A 16,141-nucleotide genomic window follows, 5' to 3' on the forward strand; every position below is an offset into this window, starting at 1 on the left:
AAGAGATCCAGGGGTGTTTCAGACATGTGCAAGAAAAACGCTTAAAGGCAAAATTCCTCAAACACATGCCATCATGTGGAGCTGAGAGCCAGTCCTTCCATGAATCCTGTTAAAATCCCGGGCTGGCCCCGTGGTGCGCGGGTTCGGATCCTATATAGGAATGGCCGGTGCACTCACTGGCTGAGCGCTGTGCGGGCGACACCACCCCAAGGGTTGCGATCCCCCTACCGGTCACAAAAAAAAAAAAAAAAAAAAAAAATCCCTTGTACGTGAAGGTTGTGAGAAGGATCATGTGAATCTATGACCCAAGGTGCTACTTTTCCTCTTAGATCACAGTAATTGTTATTACCCCCACCCAATATACCAAACTCTAAAGCCAAGACTTTTCTTGAAAGAAAATCATTATAAGTATTGGCCTTAACCACCAAGCCTAGGCTAACTAGTGAAACAAAAACTTCTTAGTAGAAACTTTCTCTGGTGACTTAAGTTTGAGTATCTCCTCCTAGTTCTGGAGCAGGTAGCAGCCAGTGTTCTGGAACGGCTGCATTTTTTATTCTAGACTCTTTTCCAGGGAGCTGTTATTTGGCTATCACTTGGGTTAGTACTTGTGCCCAACCTGTTTATAAACTGTTCTAATAACTGTTTCTGTTGAAGAAGATTCAATGACCCACAGAGGTCCTGTCTTCGGTAAAGGGCACACCTAGAATATTGGTCCCTCCAAGAGAGAGGAGGAAAACTGATATTCTCCCACATTCTCAGGAGGTTTCCATGCTGTGCAGTCTACCCCTACTGTATAAGCAGAATCAGCTCCACTGAGGTTAGTATTTTGCTGGGCTCCCTCTTCTTCTATAGATTCCTTTGGCTGGAATTAAATGGGAGCAGGCAAAAAAGCTAGCATGGAAGATAAAAGGCCACCAGTGGGCAGGGCTATGTTTCTGGTGGAGGTGTTGAGGCTGAGAAACAGGAAGGGCATGGGTTTCCAGGCAGGGTGTGGAACAACAAAGTAACAGCATCTACATCCACAGCCAGGCTTGCTGACCAAGGCTGAACTTCATGACTCAAAATGGTGCTATGAAATATGACTGCTTCCTAATGAGTCTTACCCTATAATACAAGTGGGGAAAAGAGATACAGGGAAGAACAGAATGAGGTGGGATAAATCACTAATTCATCTCTAGCATAAACCTACACTGGGCCCGTTTCCATATTCTTGTATTTTGGGGGGCCTTTTCTTGGTTATTTTTCTGCTAACTTCAACACTTTGGGGAATATACTCGATTTTCTTTATTACTTATGGGAGGTGCTGCTTCAAAGGACCACCCAGTGTTGAGCAGGAGAAAAAGACATATTGGATGGGTGGCATTTGAATATGATTTCTTTCCTACTTTAGCATGAAATTGGGTTAAGAAAATCTTTAGTAGGTAGTAAGTGTCCATCAACATACTGTGATTCACTATGTGACATTTCAGCAAGCCCACTGGAGACATTAGTAGGTGATGCTGCAAATGGAAGGCTTCTGTTTTGAAATTTCAACTTCCGGTGAAGCCTTCCAGATGAGAATCTGGAAACTATGGCCACCGAGTTCCCTGTGGGTTCTGACTGGTTATGAACCTAACCAAAGTCATGGCGGTGGGGCCAAGCTACTCACCTGAGCTACAAGCAATAGCAAGTCTCTCCCATGTCTTCTCCTAATGCTGGCTGAATTATCCTTAAATTTCTGGCAATTGTAAGGGTAAATAACAGCTGGGTGCCGTGGCTGCCATACTGTAGAACCTGAGAACATAGTGACTCACACTGAAGCCAGATGGTTTACAAGTTCGAGAAGAGTCTGAGGGTGTACATGTCCACACGTGGCCCCAGCTGAAGAGCTGGAGGCCATGGTAGCCTGGCTGGAGGAAATAAACAGTAGGGAGTCTCCATTAGTCCAGTTGTTCTCAAACTTGAGCATGTTTCAGAATCACCCACAGTTTCTCATTCAGCAGGTCTGGGATGGAGCCCAACATCGCATTTCTAACACATTTCCAGACGATGATGCTGGTCCCAGGACCACATGTTGAGAACCACTAGCCTGTTCCTTTACTGCCCCCTACTCAGGCTGAGGAGCAGGAAGATCAAATGAACCCCTAGAACCGAACTGCAGCACCATGGCAGCGTCTATGTGGCCCATGTGGTCTGCACAGTGATGTGACAAGGAGGGGCAAACAATTCATGCAACCCTCACACAAACGGTCTCATCCCTGACAAGGGTCTTTGTCATTATAATCACTTTCTGAACAGAGTTATACAGTATGATGAGAAAGTAGCAATACTGTTAGAACAACAACCCTGGAGGTGACGGCTTTGAAAATGAACCCTAAAGCTGATATATTCTCTCTATTTAAAATAATCATTCTAATCAATTCCTTTAAAACCCCAGCATCTATACACATGGCTGTCTTGTCACAGGTTTGGCCACTAAACCCTCAGCTACAACTTTGCAATCCCCTTAGTGTTAATGGCCTTTTTCGTATTTCCTTCTTTTCTTGGTTGGGCTGCTGTGAACTGTAGATAATCTTTCTGTGTTTGTGGCTGAGCCGGTTTGCTGTGCCTGCCCTGTGTCATTTTTCATAAGATGTCTGGAGGAGAGATTTTCCAAAACATGCAACTCTTCCTTAGACGTGGTTTTTGCCAAATCTTGTTTCAAAAGTAACCCCGGAACTGACAACTCTGAAGTTGGCGAAACCCTGACAGCTTTGCTTTTTTCCGCTATTATTTCTCTTGGGACTAATCGATCACTTCCAAGAGAAACTCTCTTGCGGTGGTCGAAGTCTTCCACAGAGCCGCAGTTCCTGCGTTTGTGTTGTGTTTTGGCTGCTCGAGGACTTTGTTTTGGACCTGGTGATGCTGACTCACAGCTATAGACAGAGCTCCTGCTTAGAAGCCCTGTCTTTAACCGCTCCCCAGGATGAGGTTTTTGCTGGCTGCCAGTGTCTTCTGGCTGGCTCTGATTAACATTTTCCAGCTTTTGAACAGGAAGCCCCCAGTGGCTCTCAGCTGCCTTTATGTAATCCTTTGCTTGGGCCATGGATTCTGATGAGAGGCTGGATGAAGCCTGACCATCATCCCTCCTCTTTGCTATCTCTGCAATCACTGAGTCACTAGATGTTCCCACAGTGTCCCTGCTGGTCTGTGATTTGCTCATGATGCTGCCTTTTGTTTTAGTTCTTTTCACACTAAAACAAAAAAAGATTTTATGTTTTATAAAACTACCTATGGCACGGTTTCCTTCAAACTGCCTCTACCACATTTCCTACACCTGAAAAAGGAGACATGTACTACCTGACCTCTCCTTGCTTCCCTAGCAAATCTAGAAACATCCCCACCAAATGTATGTTTAAATGCAGACTGTATCAAGCAATAACCTTCACATTTTCCATTACACTAGGATAAATTTTATCAATCATTGGGTTATCAATGGAGTTACAGTGGAGTTCACATTTTAACTAAGACAAACAGGTATTCATTTAAGATGTTAAAGGTCAATATTGCCTATATTTGATACATTTTTTTTCCAGGAGTAGATGCTCAAATACATCCAAAGCTCAGACTGTGTGTGTGTGTGTGTGTACACAAATATGCACACATACAATTTCTATTTCTGAGTAAAGAATAATCTTCTGGAATTTCTCTCAGGTCACTTCAAGATATTACTCAAATATAACCACCATTTAGCTGATGTCCAGCTTGTTCATCAACCATATGGGAGTAGGACTCAGTTAATATAACTTGAAACATCCTGAAAGAAATTTCAGACAGACAGCCTGAAACAAAAAGAAGTACAATCATGGCAGTCAAGAGAGTGTCTGTCTGTCTGTCTATATCTAAACCCCTTTTCTACAGCCTGCACAACAGGCAATGTAAACTTCACTTTGACTGTAAAATTAACTTTGAGGGGCAGGATAGAAGCTGTAGAGGGAGAATTTAGAAACTATAGACTTTAACTTCAGCATATAATTGCAGGTTTGTAAATGGCAAGAAATTTCTTCAACCATCAAAATCAAAACATTGAAGCTGAAATATTTATTTTGGCTAAGTTTTAGTGTGGAAACAAATATATATTCATGTTCTTACTGCTGCTATCAGGGGCACAAGGATTATCATAATTATATTAAAGTTGGAACAGGCATCTTAGGAAAGGAATGTAGTTTTTAGATGTCTGTAGTTACTCTGTCAGTTGTATGAAATGCACCACCAACAGGTGCTTTTCATCTTCAAAGAGCTTGTAATTAATTACTCCTTGCAACATACCTGTGAAGCAAGGACTCCATCGCCATTGTCCAGAAAGCAAGAGAAAGAGTCAGGAGGGTGGGAAGAGCAAGTGTATGACTTAGGGTAGGATCAGTGCCAGAGGGGATTTTGTGATTACGTTCCATGCACTCCTGTTTAATTCTAGACTTCATGTTATCTAACCATACACAGAGGCAGTCAAAAATGAGAAAAAGGAAACATGGTGGACTTACATTTCTTTCAGAGCATTTCTCTTGAGCTTTGCACTGGGAGGAAGTGGACTCTCCGCACACTCAGAAAAATAATCAGACACTCCGTGGAGAGCTCTTTCTGTCTACTCCGAAAGATAACAAAAGTTCAACCAGAAATCTATCAGCTGAACATGAGAGTAAACAGTTACACTCTGACTGCCCTGATGAACAGATTTGTTTTTGTAATGACTAAATGAAACTGCTTAGTATTAAGCTATTTTAACTTTTTATCTAGGACTTTAAGGTAAATTGTACCTTCTTTTGGACTCCTAGTTCACACATTTCATACATTAACATGTACCACAAGCATAGAAGACTGTAATGTAAAGGATGTTGATTCCAAACCATCTGGGAACTCATGGCCAATATCTGATATCTCTGTGGTCCAAACTGTAACAAAAGCCCAGAACCACTATGCTAGGCAGCAGCACGTTTGCAAACTCTGTTCTTCCAGCAAGACTTGGTGGCACAGTGGTCTGTCCCCTGACTATCCTAAGAATTCCTCACATTTTCTCTATTTACAAAAATAGACAATACGATCTTTGCAACACTCAAGACTACATCAAGAGATAAACCTTTTAATACGGGTATTTTGAAAACTGGAATTTGTGATTCTTGGCTACTAAAAATCTGGGAGTTTCTTTTTCCCTCATATTAACTACTACCAAGGTTTTATATAACGCATAGATTATCTGCCTATCTATCCTTTAATGTTCCCATGGAAGCATCATAAGGAAGTAATTAGAAAATGTAAAAGCCTCCCAACCTTTGCCAACATTGACCCACTTCATACTCTTGGAATCCTTTCCTTTCGGTTAGCAAGTAGTTAATCCAGACAAGGTGGTAACTTCTTTCATTTTCTGGGAAACTAGGAATTCTTCCCCATCAAATTCCAGTAAAATGCTGCTACTCCAGGAAGTTTTGCTAAGTTATCAGTAGGTCTCTTCTTTAGGCTTACATTGGAATTAACAGTGACCACCCCCAGAGAACCTGGTAGACAGCAGTCATTACTGTTATGCCTGGGTATCTCACAGGCCTATGTGAGCAGCTTTCCCCAGTCACTGCCCTCCGCACCACTAAATATGAGCCTTTAGCTCTCACTAACCATGCCTAAGGTTTCAGACCCAGCCACTGTCACTCAAAGTCATATCCCAAGTCAGTTTCAAGAGTTAGTGAACAGAATATTACGTATTTTATTGGATGATACCACTTTGATGCTTCTCCCTTTTGTTTTTTTGTTTTATAAGACTTACTATTTGACCAAAAAGAATGACAGTTTAAAAGCTAAGTGAGAGAGATTGAGAAAGAGAGAGATATGGAGCGAGAGAGATTGAGAGCGATCGAGATTTATGTGTGAAACACTTCTAAACATGCCCTATAAGTACAGTAGATTTTCCCCTTACAACCACACCCTGTAAGTGCTGTATTTTCAGAGCTGAACAATTAACATAAGGAGCATGAGTCAGGCTTTGAACAACTCTGTGGGAACCAGAAAGCCTTTTGCTATTAGGAATGATGTAAATTCCCCAAGGCTGGAAGAAGCCCACAATGGAAGGCAGACAGGGTCATAAATAACAACAATGGATACTGTGCACACCCCATAAAGTGTGAAGCCACGATAGGGACACTCTTCCAATCTCATATTGGATGCAATCACTACCTTTATTTATTTTTAAAATTCAGTTTAAAAAGCACCGTGTATTTCCTATGCGAACTTCAAAAACTTCTTTAAGAAACAGAGCAGTCGGCTCTCATCCCACATTCCTCTGACAACAATGGGGGAAATGTCTTTGGAAGACAAGGGACAACAGAAACAGTGACAGAGTGACAAGAGGAAATATCCAGTTCAAAAAGTGTAAAACCTGTGACTTAGTTTTGAAAAAAAAAAAGAAAGAGAAAGGCAAGACAGGGTCTCGTGCTTATAAATTAAAACCACATTTGGCAATTTGTTGAAGCAGGCGTATTTACATTTGCATGAAGACTGGGTGGGCAGGAAAAAAAAGATTAGACTCCTTCTTCAGCCCTTGAACTGTCAGGTCTCATTAGAAATCTCTTATTCTTACATTTCTAGGGTCAATTCATTCCCCTTTGTCACTAAATCACAGCCTCTGGTGCCTTTACAAACAAGTATTCCTGAGGAAGCAGCTATCACTTGGGAAAAGAATTTCCCAAAGGGAGTTGTCCTGATTACTAATGGCTCCTCACATCTGGCATCAAAATGCAACTCACGGCTTATTCAGAGGCAAAACTCCAAGGTGCCGATATACAGTGTGTGCTGAGAAGGTTGTCAGTGCCTCCCAGGCTTACATGGATAACACCACCACTTTTTAGATTTAATGATCTTGTCATCTTCTGCAAAGAACAGAGACAAACCCAACATATTCAAAGAGGCTACCACTTGGCCATTCAAAGTCCAGAGTGAACACCCAATGGGGACTCAGGTGTTTAAGAAGCAGATTAACCAAGAGGATATCTTGGGGCCTTTATAAATGATTCTTCACGACCTGGAAGCTAGCTCATAGTGTAGGCCAAGGAATAAAATTCTGCAAAAATTGCTCCTTGGTATACTCCATTCCTGGTCACCTGCCCCACTCCCATCCTACCCCCCATTTTGTTTCAATTTTGGGCAAAACTTTGACGATTTTAGATTAAAATTTCTACCTGTGGAGAGTATCAATATACAGTTCTAGGGCAAAACCACAGAAGTAGGGAAGGCCACGCCCCGTAAGTCTAATCTAGGAAGATGCCCTCTCTCAGCAACTTGAGCAGTCCAGGCAGGCCTCAGAGCAAGGGGTCAGGCCTTTTCCCCATCTCTGGGGATGCTCTGGAGACCAGTGAGTGCACCCCAAGTTTGAACACAGTCACAGCACGTGTGCCCCGGTACAGATCCAAGAGGAAGGTCAAGTAGGAGACTCTTTGAATATGATGATGGGTGACGTTTCTCCAATGCTGTCTGGTCTGACCTGGGAAACACATTTTAAATTTCTGGACAGAAAGAACTGCACAGAGTTCCCACCAGAATGAGTTGGGCAACTAAGACTTGCTTCCTGCCTCTAATCAGAATGTGCTGGTTTGAAATGTAGTTAGAAATACTGGCTGATGTTCAAGTTACAAAAGCACACAAACTGTGGCTAAACCAAGGAACTCACCCCTACAGCTACCTACTGAATACCAATTTTGAACAGAACACCTCTGGATTAGTGAGGGGTGGAGAGACAGGTTGGTCTAAAAGGACATAGAAAACACTTGCTCTTGAGTTTACAACTTCCTCATGGAGTCTGTAAAATGCAGATGGAGCTCCCAAAGGCTAGTGGGAAGACTGGCTGCACCAGAGGCACCAAGAGAGCTTTTCAAAAATATAGATTCCCAGGTCTCATCCCTGGAAGTTCTGATTCACAAGATCTGGGGTGGAGCTAGGAGATCTATATTTAGGTTTCCAAGTCATTAAAAAACTGCTGATATACATAAAACAACACTCAACAAAGCAGAACAACAGATAGACAAATGTAAACTCATACAACAAGACAGCATTTTGCAAAATGTGGTTTGGTTACCCCAGACATCAAAATCACCTGGGGAGCTTGTTAAAAAATGTTCTAGATCCTACCCCAGAATGTACTGCATTTGGATCTCTAGAGGGTGGGGTCATGGCATGTACATTTTAGGCTAGCTCCCCAGTGATTATAATACCCAGCAGTGTTAAATAAACTTCCACCCTAAAGGCACATGGAATTGGTAACTGAGAAGAATCTGGGAGAATAATCCCATCAGGCAACACTGAACTCTGTAGCTGGCACTGCTTGTAACCCTTGGGGAAAAGGACCCACAGAAAAAGACCTTATGTTCATGGAGCCTCCATCTCATTGAGATAGACAAGAAACAAACAATATAATATGTCAGGTGGTAATGACATTATGAAGAGAATAAACCCTTGAATGATCAAGAGGTTGTATTTTAGATATGGTGGTCAGGGAGGGCTGTGGTAGGTAATAAGGTGAGCTTTACACTGAGACCTGAGTGAAGGACAAGTCTATGGGGAACAGTATTTTACCAAACAGTAAACACCAAAGCCCTCTGAGAACAGAGGATGCCTGGAAGGTAGAGGGACAGGAAGGTGAACCAGGGGAAAGGGTCAGGAAACTGGGAAGAAGGGATTGTGTGTGTACTGGTGGTGGAAGGCACAGCTTATGTAGGGATGACATATTTTATTGTGAGGAAGGCATATCCATGAGTTCCAAGAAGAAAAGTGACTCAACACTTGAAAAAGATCATCTCGGGAGTCACAGAGAGAAAATGGTGGAAGCTGGGGGACCAGTGATGAGGCCACCACAATGATCCACTCAGAGATGAAGAGACTTGGAAGAGGTGGGTGGAAGTGGTTAGACTGGAAATATAAGGTGAAAGGAGTCTCCACAGAATGTGCTCATGGATTGGATATAAGGCATGAGAGGAAAAGTCAAGGATGACTCCAAGATCTGTTTTAAATAACTGGATGATGGAAGTTGCCCTTCACCAATGCAGGAAATATACTGGGACTGGGGGGTAGGCCAGGCTTGGGGAAGCAGAACCAAGATATCAGTTTTAGGTGCTGCTATGATTTGAATGAGTGCCTTCCAAAATTTAGAGGTGTTGCCAATGTGACAGTACTGACAGGTAGGGCCTTTAGGAGGTGATTAGGCCCTGAGGGCTCAATCCTCATGAATGGGATTAGGTGCCCTTATAAAAGGGCTTGAGAAGGGAGTTCGCCCTGTCCACCCTTCTGCCATTCTCCATGTGAGGATACAGGGTTCCTCCCTCCAGAGGATGGAGCAAGAAGGCACCATCTGGGAGCAGAAACCAGGGACCTCACCAGACAACCAATCTGCTGATGTCTTGATCTTGCACTTTCCAGGCTCCAGAACTGTGAGAAACAAATTTCTGTTCTTTATAAATTACCTAGTCTCAGTATGCTGGTACAGCAGCACAAATGGACTTAAACGTATGTAAACTTTAAGTGTCCTCCTGGATATCTAAATGTAGATATTGAGCAGGCAGTTAAGATGGAGGTTCCAGGAAGAGGGAGGTCTGAGCTGCAAACACAAAAGTCCTCAGAGATGTTGTTTAAAGCCATCAGACAAAATGAGCTCTATTAGGGAATGAGTTTGGATGAGAAAAAGAAGTTGAGAAGATCAGGAGGATTCAGGAAAGGAGGCCATGAGGAAACCACCAGCGAGGAAAGAGAAAAAAAAAAGATAACATGATGCCCCCAGAAGCAAGAGAAGAATGACAGTGAAGAATGAAATGTCAATGAAAGTGACAACTATGGAATGCTGCTGACCAGTTATGAGTGACCGCTAGAAGGAAGGTGACTTTGACACAAGCTGTTTTTTGTTAAAGTGCTGAGATCCAAGTCTACCTGAGATGAGGAAGGATCAGGAGAGAAGTTGAGACACAGTGGAAACCAAAACCCAGTAGAAATATAATGTGAGCCACACAAGTAACCTGACGTTTTCTATAGACTCATTAAAAAAGTAAAAATGAAATTAAAAAAAACAACCTAGTTAAAAATTTCAATAACATAATTTAACACAATACATAAAATATTATGACAACATGTAATCAATATAAAAAATATTGAGATATTTTATATACTAAGTCTGTGAAGTCTGGTGAATACTTTACACTGACAGTACATCATTTCTTACCACATTTCAAATGCTCAAGAGCCTAATGTGGCCAGTGGCTACAGTATTGAATAGCACAGGTCTAGACAACACTTTGGAAGAATTTTGCAGTAAGGGGGAGCAAAGAAGGGGGCACTCACCAATGTCACTTTCAATACAGGTTGGTGAGGCAGATATCCTTATTACCACACCCTAGGACTGGATGCTGCTGGCTAGGACCTGATTCAACATGGACAAACAGCATGGGATGGCAATGTCACTGCCCATCTGCTGCGGACTGAATGTCCTCCCAAACTCATTGCAGCTTAATCACCACTGTGACAGTGTCAGACACAGAGCTGTAGAAAGTGAAGAAGACTCTGAGTCAGAAGTCCTTGGCTCAGGTCTCCTGCTCACTACCTGGCTATGAGATTCGGACAACCAACTTACCTTCACCAAGCCTCAGTTCCCTCAACTATAACAAAGGAATGATGATAATATCTCTATAGTGGATACTCATTCATTTCCTCAAAACAATACTCAGATTTTGTTCTGGGGAATTATATCCCTACCCCCCATCCAATGTCCGTGCATTTTAAGAGATCTTGTCTCCATACCTGACGCCAGAAATGGGCCCGTGACTCAGTCCAGGTCAATCGGAGTAATGAGACTTAAAGAGAAGTGTGAGCCACAGTTATCCTGGGAGGAGACCTGTTCTTTTCCCCTGCAAGGATATGAACCTAGAGCTGCCAGGACCAACCACCACATCTAGGCTGAGAATGAAGCCAAGAGAGAAGACAGAAACAAAAGATGGTGAGAAACTGAGGCTTAATGATATTGTCTCTCTGATTAAGCTGTACCTGAAGTCTGGACTTTTCAGGGATATGAGCCAAAAACCTTCCTTTTTTGCTAAGCTATTTTGAGTTGGCCTTCCTGTCCCTTGAAAATGAAAAGGTTCAAGGCTGATACAATCTCTTCTCAGGTTTGTTCCACTGAATAAGTTATTGTATGTGATAGCCCTCTGCACTCTGCAAACAATTAAAGCCTTTTACAAACAATAAAAGCAGAGTAAAAGTGTAACATATTATCAGCTTATTTGGGGGGCACATAATAATACTGAAGTATAAAACTGGAACTACTTTCAATTCTTTATGACTTTAAGGCAAAAAGAAAAGTTACTCTGGAACTTTAGTGTGATACCTAATGATTTTCAAAAGCATCAGCATTCTGAGATGTGACATGATACAAAAGGCTGAATTAGTTATAGCAAAGCAGCCCAAGCAGAGCATGAATATGACAATGACTATGCAGAAGCCACGTGTCTTAAAAATGAGGAAGAAGTCTCTCTTTCCCAAATTTCAGCTCTAATACTTTCTTAAATAATTCGATAATACTTTAAGAAAGTGAAAGGGCAAAATAGGTGGGACAGACTCATAATGGACAATTAAAAGAAAGGATAGAAACATGCAAGGACATGTGTGTTGACTCAAGGGAACTGAAGCAAAAAGGAGGTAAAAAATGAATGGGAAAGCAGCATCTTACAAATTCCACTGGCACTGAAGTTGTTTTCTCTGAAGGTCATAATGATGGTGGACATTTGCTCCAGAGACACCATAGACAAAGCACTTAGTACAGGGACTAGCACCCAGTAAATGAGTCCACGTGAGATACCCAAAAGGCAAACGTGACCTTTCCCATTTCAGAGATGAGGAAACTGATGATCTATGAGACCAAGTTGTTTGCCCAACTCCCACGGTAAGGGGCAAGTCTTTCACTCCACACAACTCTGGCCATGAATCGGTCCTCCAATTACTGTACCTCTCTGCTTTCCCATGAAAGGAAAGGTCTCTAAGCAGAAGTACAGCCAGGTTTGTTGATGATGCTGCCACTCAGGTTAGTAGTGAATACTCTAGTTTTCTCTTCAAAATATATTTTTTAGTTTTCTTTTCTTCTGAATTGGTGACTATGAAACTCTTATGTAGATCTAGGGAAGTACCAGTAAGTAGTTGCAAAGAATGTTACCCTAAAAATGAAATCAGTGAAAAAAATCAAGGAAGTTATTTTGCAGGAAGTACACACTTCACAGGGATTTTCCAGTTTACATTCACCTACCCTCAAGAACCTAAAAATAAATTCTGACCAGCCTTAGCCCTCTCCGTTAAGTCTCTGGTACTATAAAAGTGTGACACGATTTGGATATTGTGAAAAATGTGCAGGTTTGGACCAGCACTTAACGTTGGGGGGCTATATAACTTTGGCCAGAAAAACATTAAAAAAACAAAACAAAGCAGACATATAACTTTTTCTTTTTAACTTTAGGGAATTCATGAATCATAGGTTATAACCCCTAGTTTACAAGTTAGAAGGGAAGCATCTGCAAAAAATAGAAACTTAATGGGAATAACCCCAGAGGTGGCCCACCTTTGGGGGTCTCCTTGTTAAAAAAAAAAAAATACCTCCCCCAACAGAGGCTTGTGGTTGAAAAATGCCTACACCTGCAAGAAGGTGGCCAGTATGAAACAGGGTGATGAGCTCTTTCCTGACATCTCATATGGCTGAGTGTGGGGCCCAGACAGGATGGGAGAGGAGAGAGGTGGATGAATATGTAGTCCAGCCACACAGGTCAAAGGGTTGGCCAGAAGAAGGTCCGCAGTAGCTCTGGACACTGGTGGGAAAGAGGCATAAGAGCCAAAGAGAAAGCACCAGAGATGATTGTCTCATTTCCAAATTCTGCTCAGAGCTGGCCCTCTGCCCAGGGATGCAGAAGGAATAGATTTTGCCATTTCTCTTGAATAGAGATGGTAAGGCCCCCTCCTTCCAAGACTTGGATCTCATGATAGTAACAGCTTTTGTGGACTTGTCTGGGAACCTCATGCACACTTATGACATTGTTTCCTTGGGAAAATGAGTACTGAATTCCAAATCATCTGTTCACTAATGAACTTTCCAAACATAATCCACTCACACACTGAACTCTGTCTGTGCTATCACGGTGGGTGTTCCAGTGTGCTTTTAGGAATTCAGGCATGAGAAGTCTGCTATCTCCCAACTCATATGTACCTCAGAGAAGTGATTCAGTCCTTTATCCACAGCCATATTTCAATGTGAGTCTACTAACAGCTACTGGAAATAAAAGGTGTTTAGCTGGGTCTCATCTTCCTCTTCCTCCTCTGGATGTTGGTTAACGGAGCTCCCACTGAAGGTCACCAGTTTATGCTCTTAGTGTGTCCCCTTTTCCACTACCAAGTGGCTGGGTAAATGCGGGCTTATAACTTAACTTTTGGTACTTCAGTTTTTATAGCTGCAAAATGAAGCTGAGCTGGCAAGTGGAGACAAAAAACGAGGGTGCTAAGCTTCTTGAGAAAATATTAAGTGCAGATGGATATTATCAGGTATTTTCTTCATTTCAAGCAGGGAGGGAAAAATATATAGCAATCTGCTAATCTGGCATTAACGGCATTTAAATGAATTCTTCTCTGGGAAAGAAGGGAAATGGTGATGATAGTAATTAACACTGCATAACTGCTTTAGAGTTTATAAATAGACATTTATAAACTTTATTTCACTTGATCCTTAGGAAAACTTGGGAAGGCTTGTACAGGGGCATCACTTTTATCTCCACTTAAGTCAGAGGAGAGGCAGGGCAAGATGGTGGATTCCAGGTGTCCAGGGTGCCTTCTTCGCAGAGAAAAGGACCAGAACAACTAACAGACAGGAGTATCGGTGTGACAGTGTAGGAGTGTAACAGATGACTGGTGAGATCCCTGTGGAGCATGAAAGCCCAGGATGGTGGCATAGAGAAGAAAGAGAGGCACATGGGCTTGCCACATCTCTGACACTGGGACTGGCACAGGAAGAATTTTTCCTTGTGGAGAAAAGGTAGTCAGGGGACCCACGCCAACCCCCATCCTCATCACAGAGGCACGCAATTCTTTGGTGGGAGAAGCCTGGAGACAAGCAAGGGGAGCAGCCTAAAATACACACACTGCATCACTCTAGAACACTAGCACAAACTGTGCACTCCCCACCCCCCACACTCGTGACCCAAGCCTATGCAGGAAGGCACCATCTTGAAACTAACGCTGTTACGGGAGCACACCCTGCTCTGGGGGCAGTAGCTACAGTGCTTAACCACCCTTAAGGCTCTGCCCTCATCCCAGAGCACTCACACTAAAGGCTACAATGCCCTGATCCTGGCCGCTTGAAGCCTGGGCTCACTGTAGCTGTGACTCTAGTTCTGCACTCTGGGAAGGCAACCCTAGCCCTACTGAAATGACACACCCCCACATCTCTGGCCAGAGATCAGACAGACCTGTCTCAGGTGGACCACTCCCCATTCCACCCCCCACACCCACCAGCTGACTGAGTTGTATGGACGTGAGCCCCGAACCTGGAGAAACAGCTCATTGGTCTCTACCATAATGAATATGCCCTCAGGCTGGCAGAAATAAAGTGCATCTGCCCCTCCCAGAGAAGTGGCCAAGCAGTTCTATACTGCCTAGAGAACTTACTGACGTCCCAGAAGTGGCTGCACCAACCACCACACTGCAGGCATGCCTAGTGGCCCTGTCCGCTGCCCAGAAGTGTCTGGATGGGTCACTTCACTGCAGGCCTGCCTAGCAACCCCACCCATTATCCAAGAAGAAGCTGGACGGGCCCCCTCACTGCAGCCCTGCCTAGTGGCTTCTCCTACTTGATGAGAAGGAGCTCAGCAACTCCACTCTTGGCAGACTAGCTGCTGAACCACAGAGGGAAGCACAACCTCACACTGGGCCCCAAAAACTGGCATAGCAGAAGAGCTATCAGCAGACCCACACTCAACTAGCCAAGCCAAAGCATGCCCACACCCCTGGTTCAGCTGTCATGCCCCTGGAAGGCTCGTCCCCAAGTCTGAGCCATCACCCACACACACATCCAAGTGAGAAACAAACTTGGCTGATGTGCCCCCTGGCAGGCCCACCCCTGGTCAGAAAAGCAGCAAGTCACCCTGCTGCTGAAAAACCAGTACTGGTGATCCTGACAAGACATACACCCACACCCCCAGCCTGAGAATCAATTGAGCAACCTCATCCCAGTAAACCAGCTTCTGAGATGACTGACCCACAGGGTGCATGTGCACACCCCAGCCTGTGAACCAACCCAGGGATACCTCCCCCACAAAACTTTGCCACTGCTGCCACAAACCTCCAAAGCACAGGTCACTGAGTCACTTGCAGACATAGCAAAAGTGGATTATAGATGAAGAAACTACATAGGGTCTACACTACTGCATTCATCCAGAACAAAACCATTGTACTCTACCCAACCAACAGCCTAGGATGCATTTGCAGGTCAAAGTCTTTTCCTATGCAAGCCATTCTACAAAATTCAAACAGGTGACTGTTCCACCAGAGGCACAGATATGAACAGGGAAACAAGAAGCATGAAGAAACAAGGTAACATGACACCACCAAAAAACCAAAATAATGCTCCAGTAACTGATCCCAAAGAATCAGAAATTGCTGACTTACCAGAAAAGGAATTCAAGTTAATAATCTTAAGGAAACTCATTGAAATACAAGAGATTACAGACAAATAGTTCAATGAAATCAGAAAAACAATTCACGATCTGAATGAGAAATTCAATAGAGAGATAGGATTGAAAAAATCAAGCAGGGACCAAGCCCGTGGCACACTCGGGAGAGTGTGGCGCTGGGAGCGCGGCGACGCTCCTGCCACGGGTTCGGATCCTATATAGGACTGGCCGGTGCACTCACTGGCTGAGTGCCAGGTCACGAAAAAGACAAAAAAAAAAAAAAAAAGAAAAGAAAAAATCAAGCAGAAATCTTGGAATTGAAGAATTCATTGAATGAAATAAAAAATACATCTGAGAGTGTCAACAACAGACTAGATCAAGCAGAAGAAAGTATTTCTGATCTTGAAGACAGCAGTTTTGAAATAACACATGAAGACAAAAAAAATGAAAAAAGAATAAAAAAGAAT

At 43.1% G+C, this 16,141-nt stretch overlaps 1 protein-coding gene across 1 annotated transcript in view; it reads right to left on the bottom strand.

Annotated features, from left to right (window-relative positions):
• Positions 1 to 2,491: 2,491 nt before the first annotated feature.
• Positions 2,492 to 16,141, bottom strand: part of SLX4IP (SLX4 interacting protein) — a 187,159-nt gene continuing 173,509 nt past the window's right edge. Inside the window, exons 7-8 of the mRNA XM_063078482.1 lie at positions 4,500 to 4,600; positions 2,492 to 3,212 (exon numbers count right to left, since the gene is read on the bottom strand). Coding sequence (XP_062934552.1) covers positions 2,492 to 3,212; positions 4,500 to 4,600 — 822 coding nt within the window. The remainder of the gene's footprint in view (positions 3,213 to 4,499; positions 4,601 to 16,141) is intronic.

This window comes from Cynocephalus volans, chromosome 1 (genome assembly GCF_027409185.1).
Source record: "Cynocephalus volans isolate mCynVol1 chromosome 1, mCynVol1.pri, whole genome shotgun sequence".
In the NCBI taxonomy this organism is placed as follows: domain Eukaryota; kingdom Metazoa; phylum Chordata; class Mammalia; order Dermoptera; family Cynocephalidae; genus Cynocephalus; species Cynocephalus volans.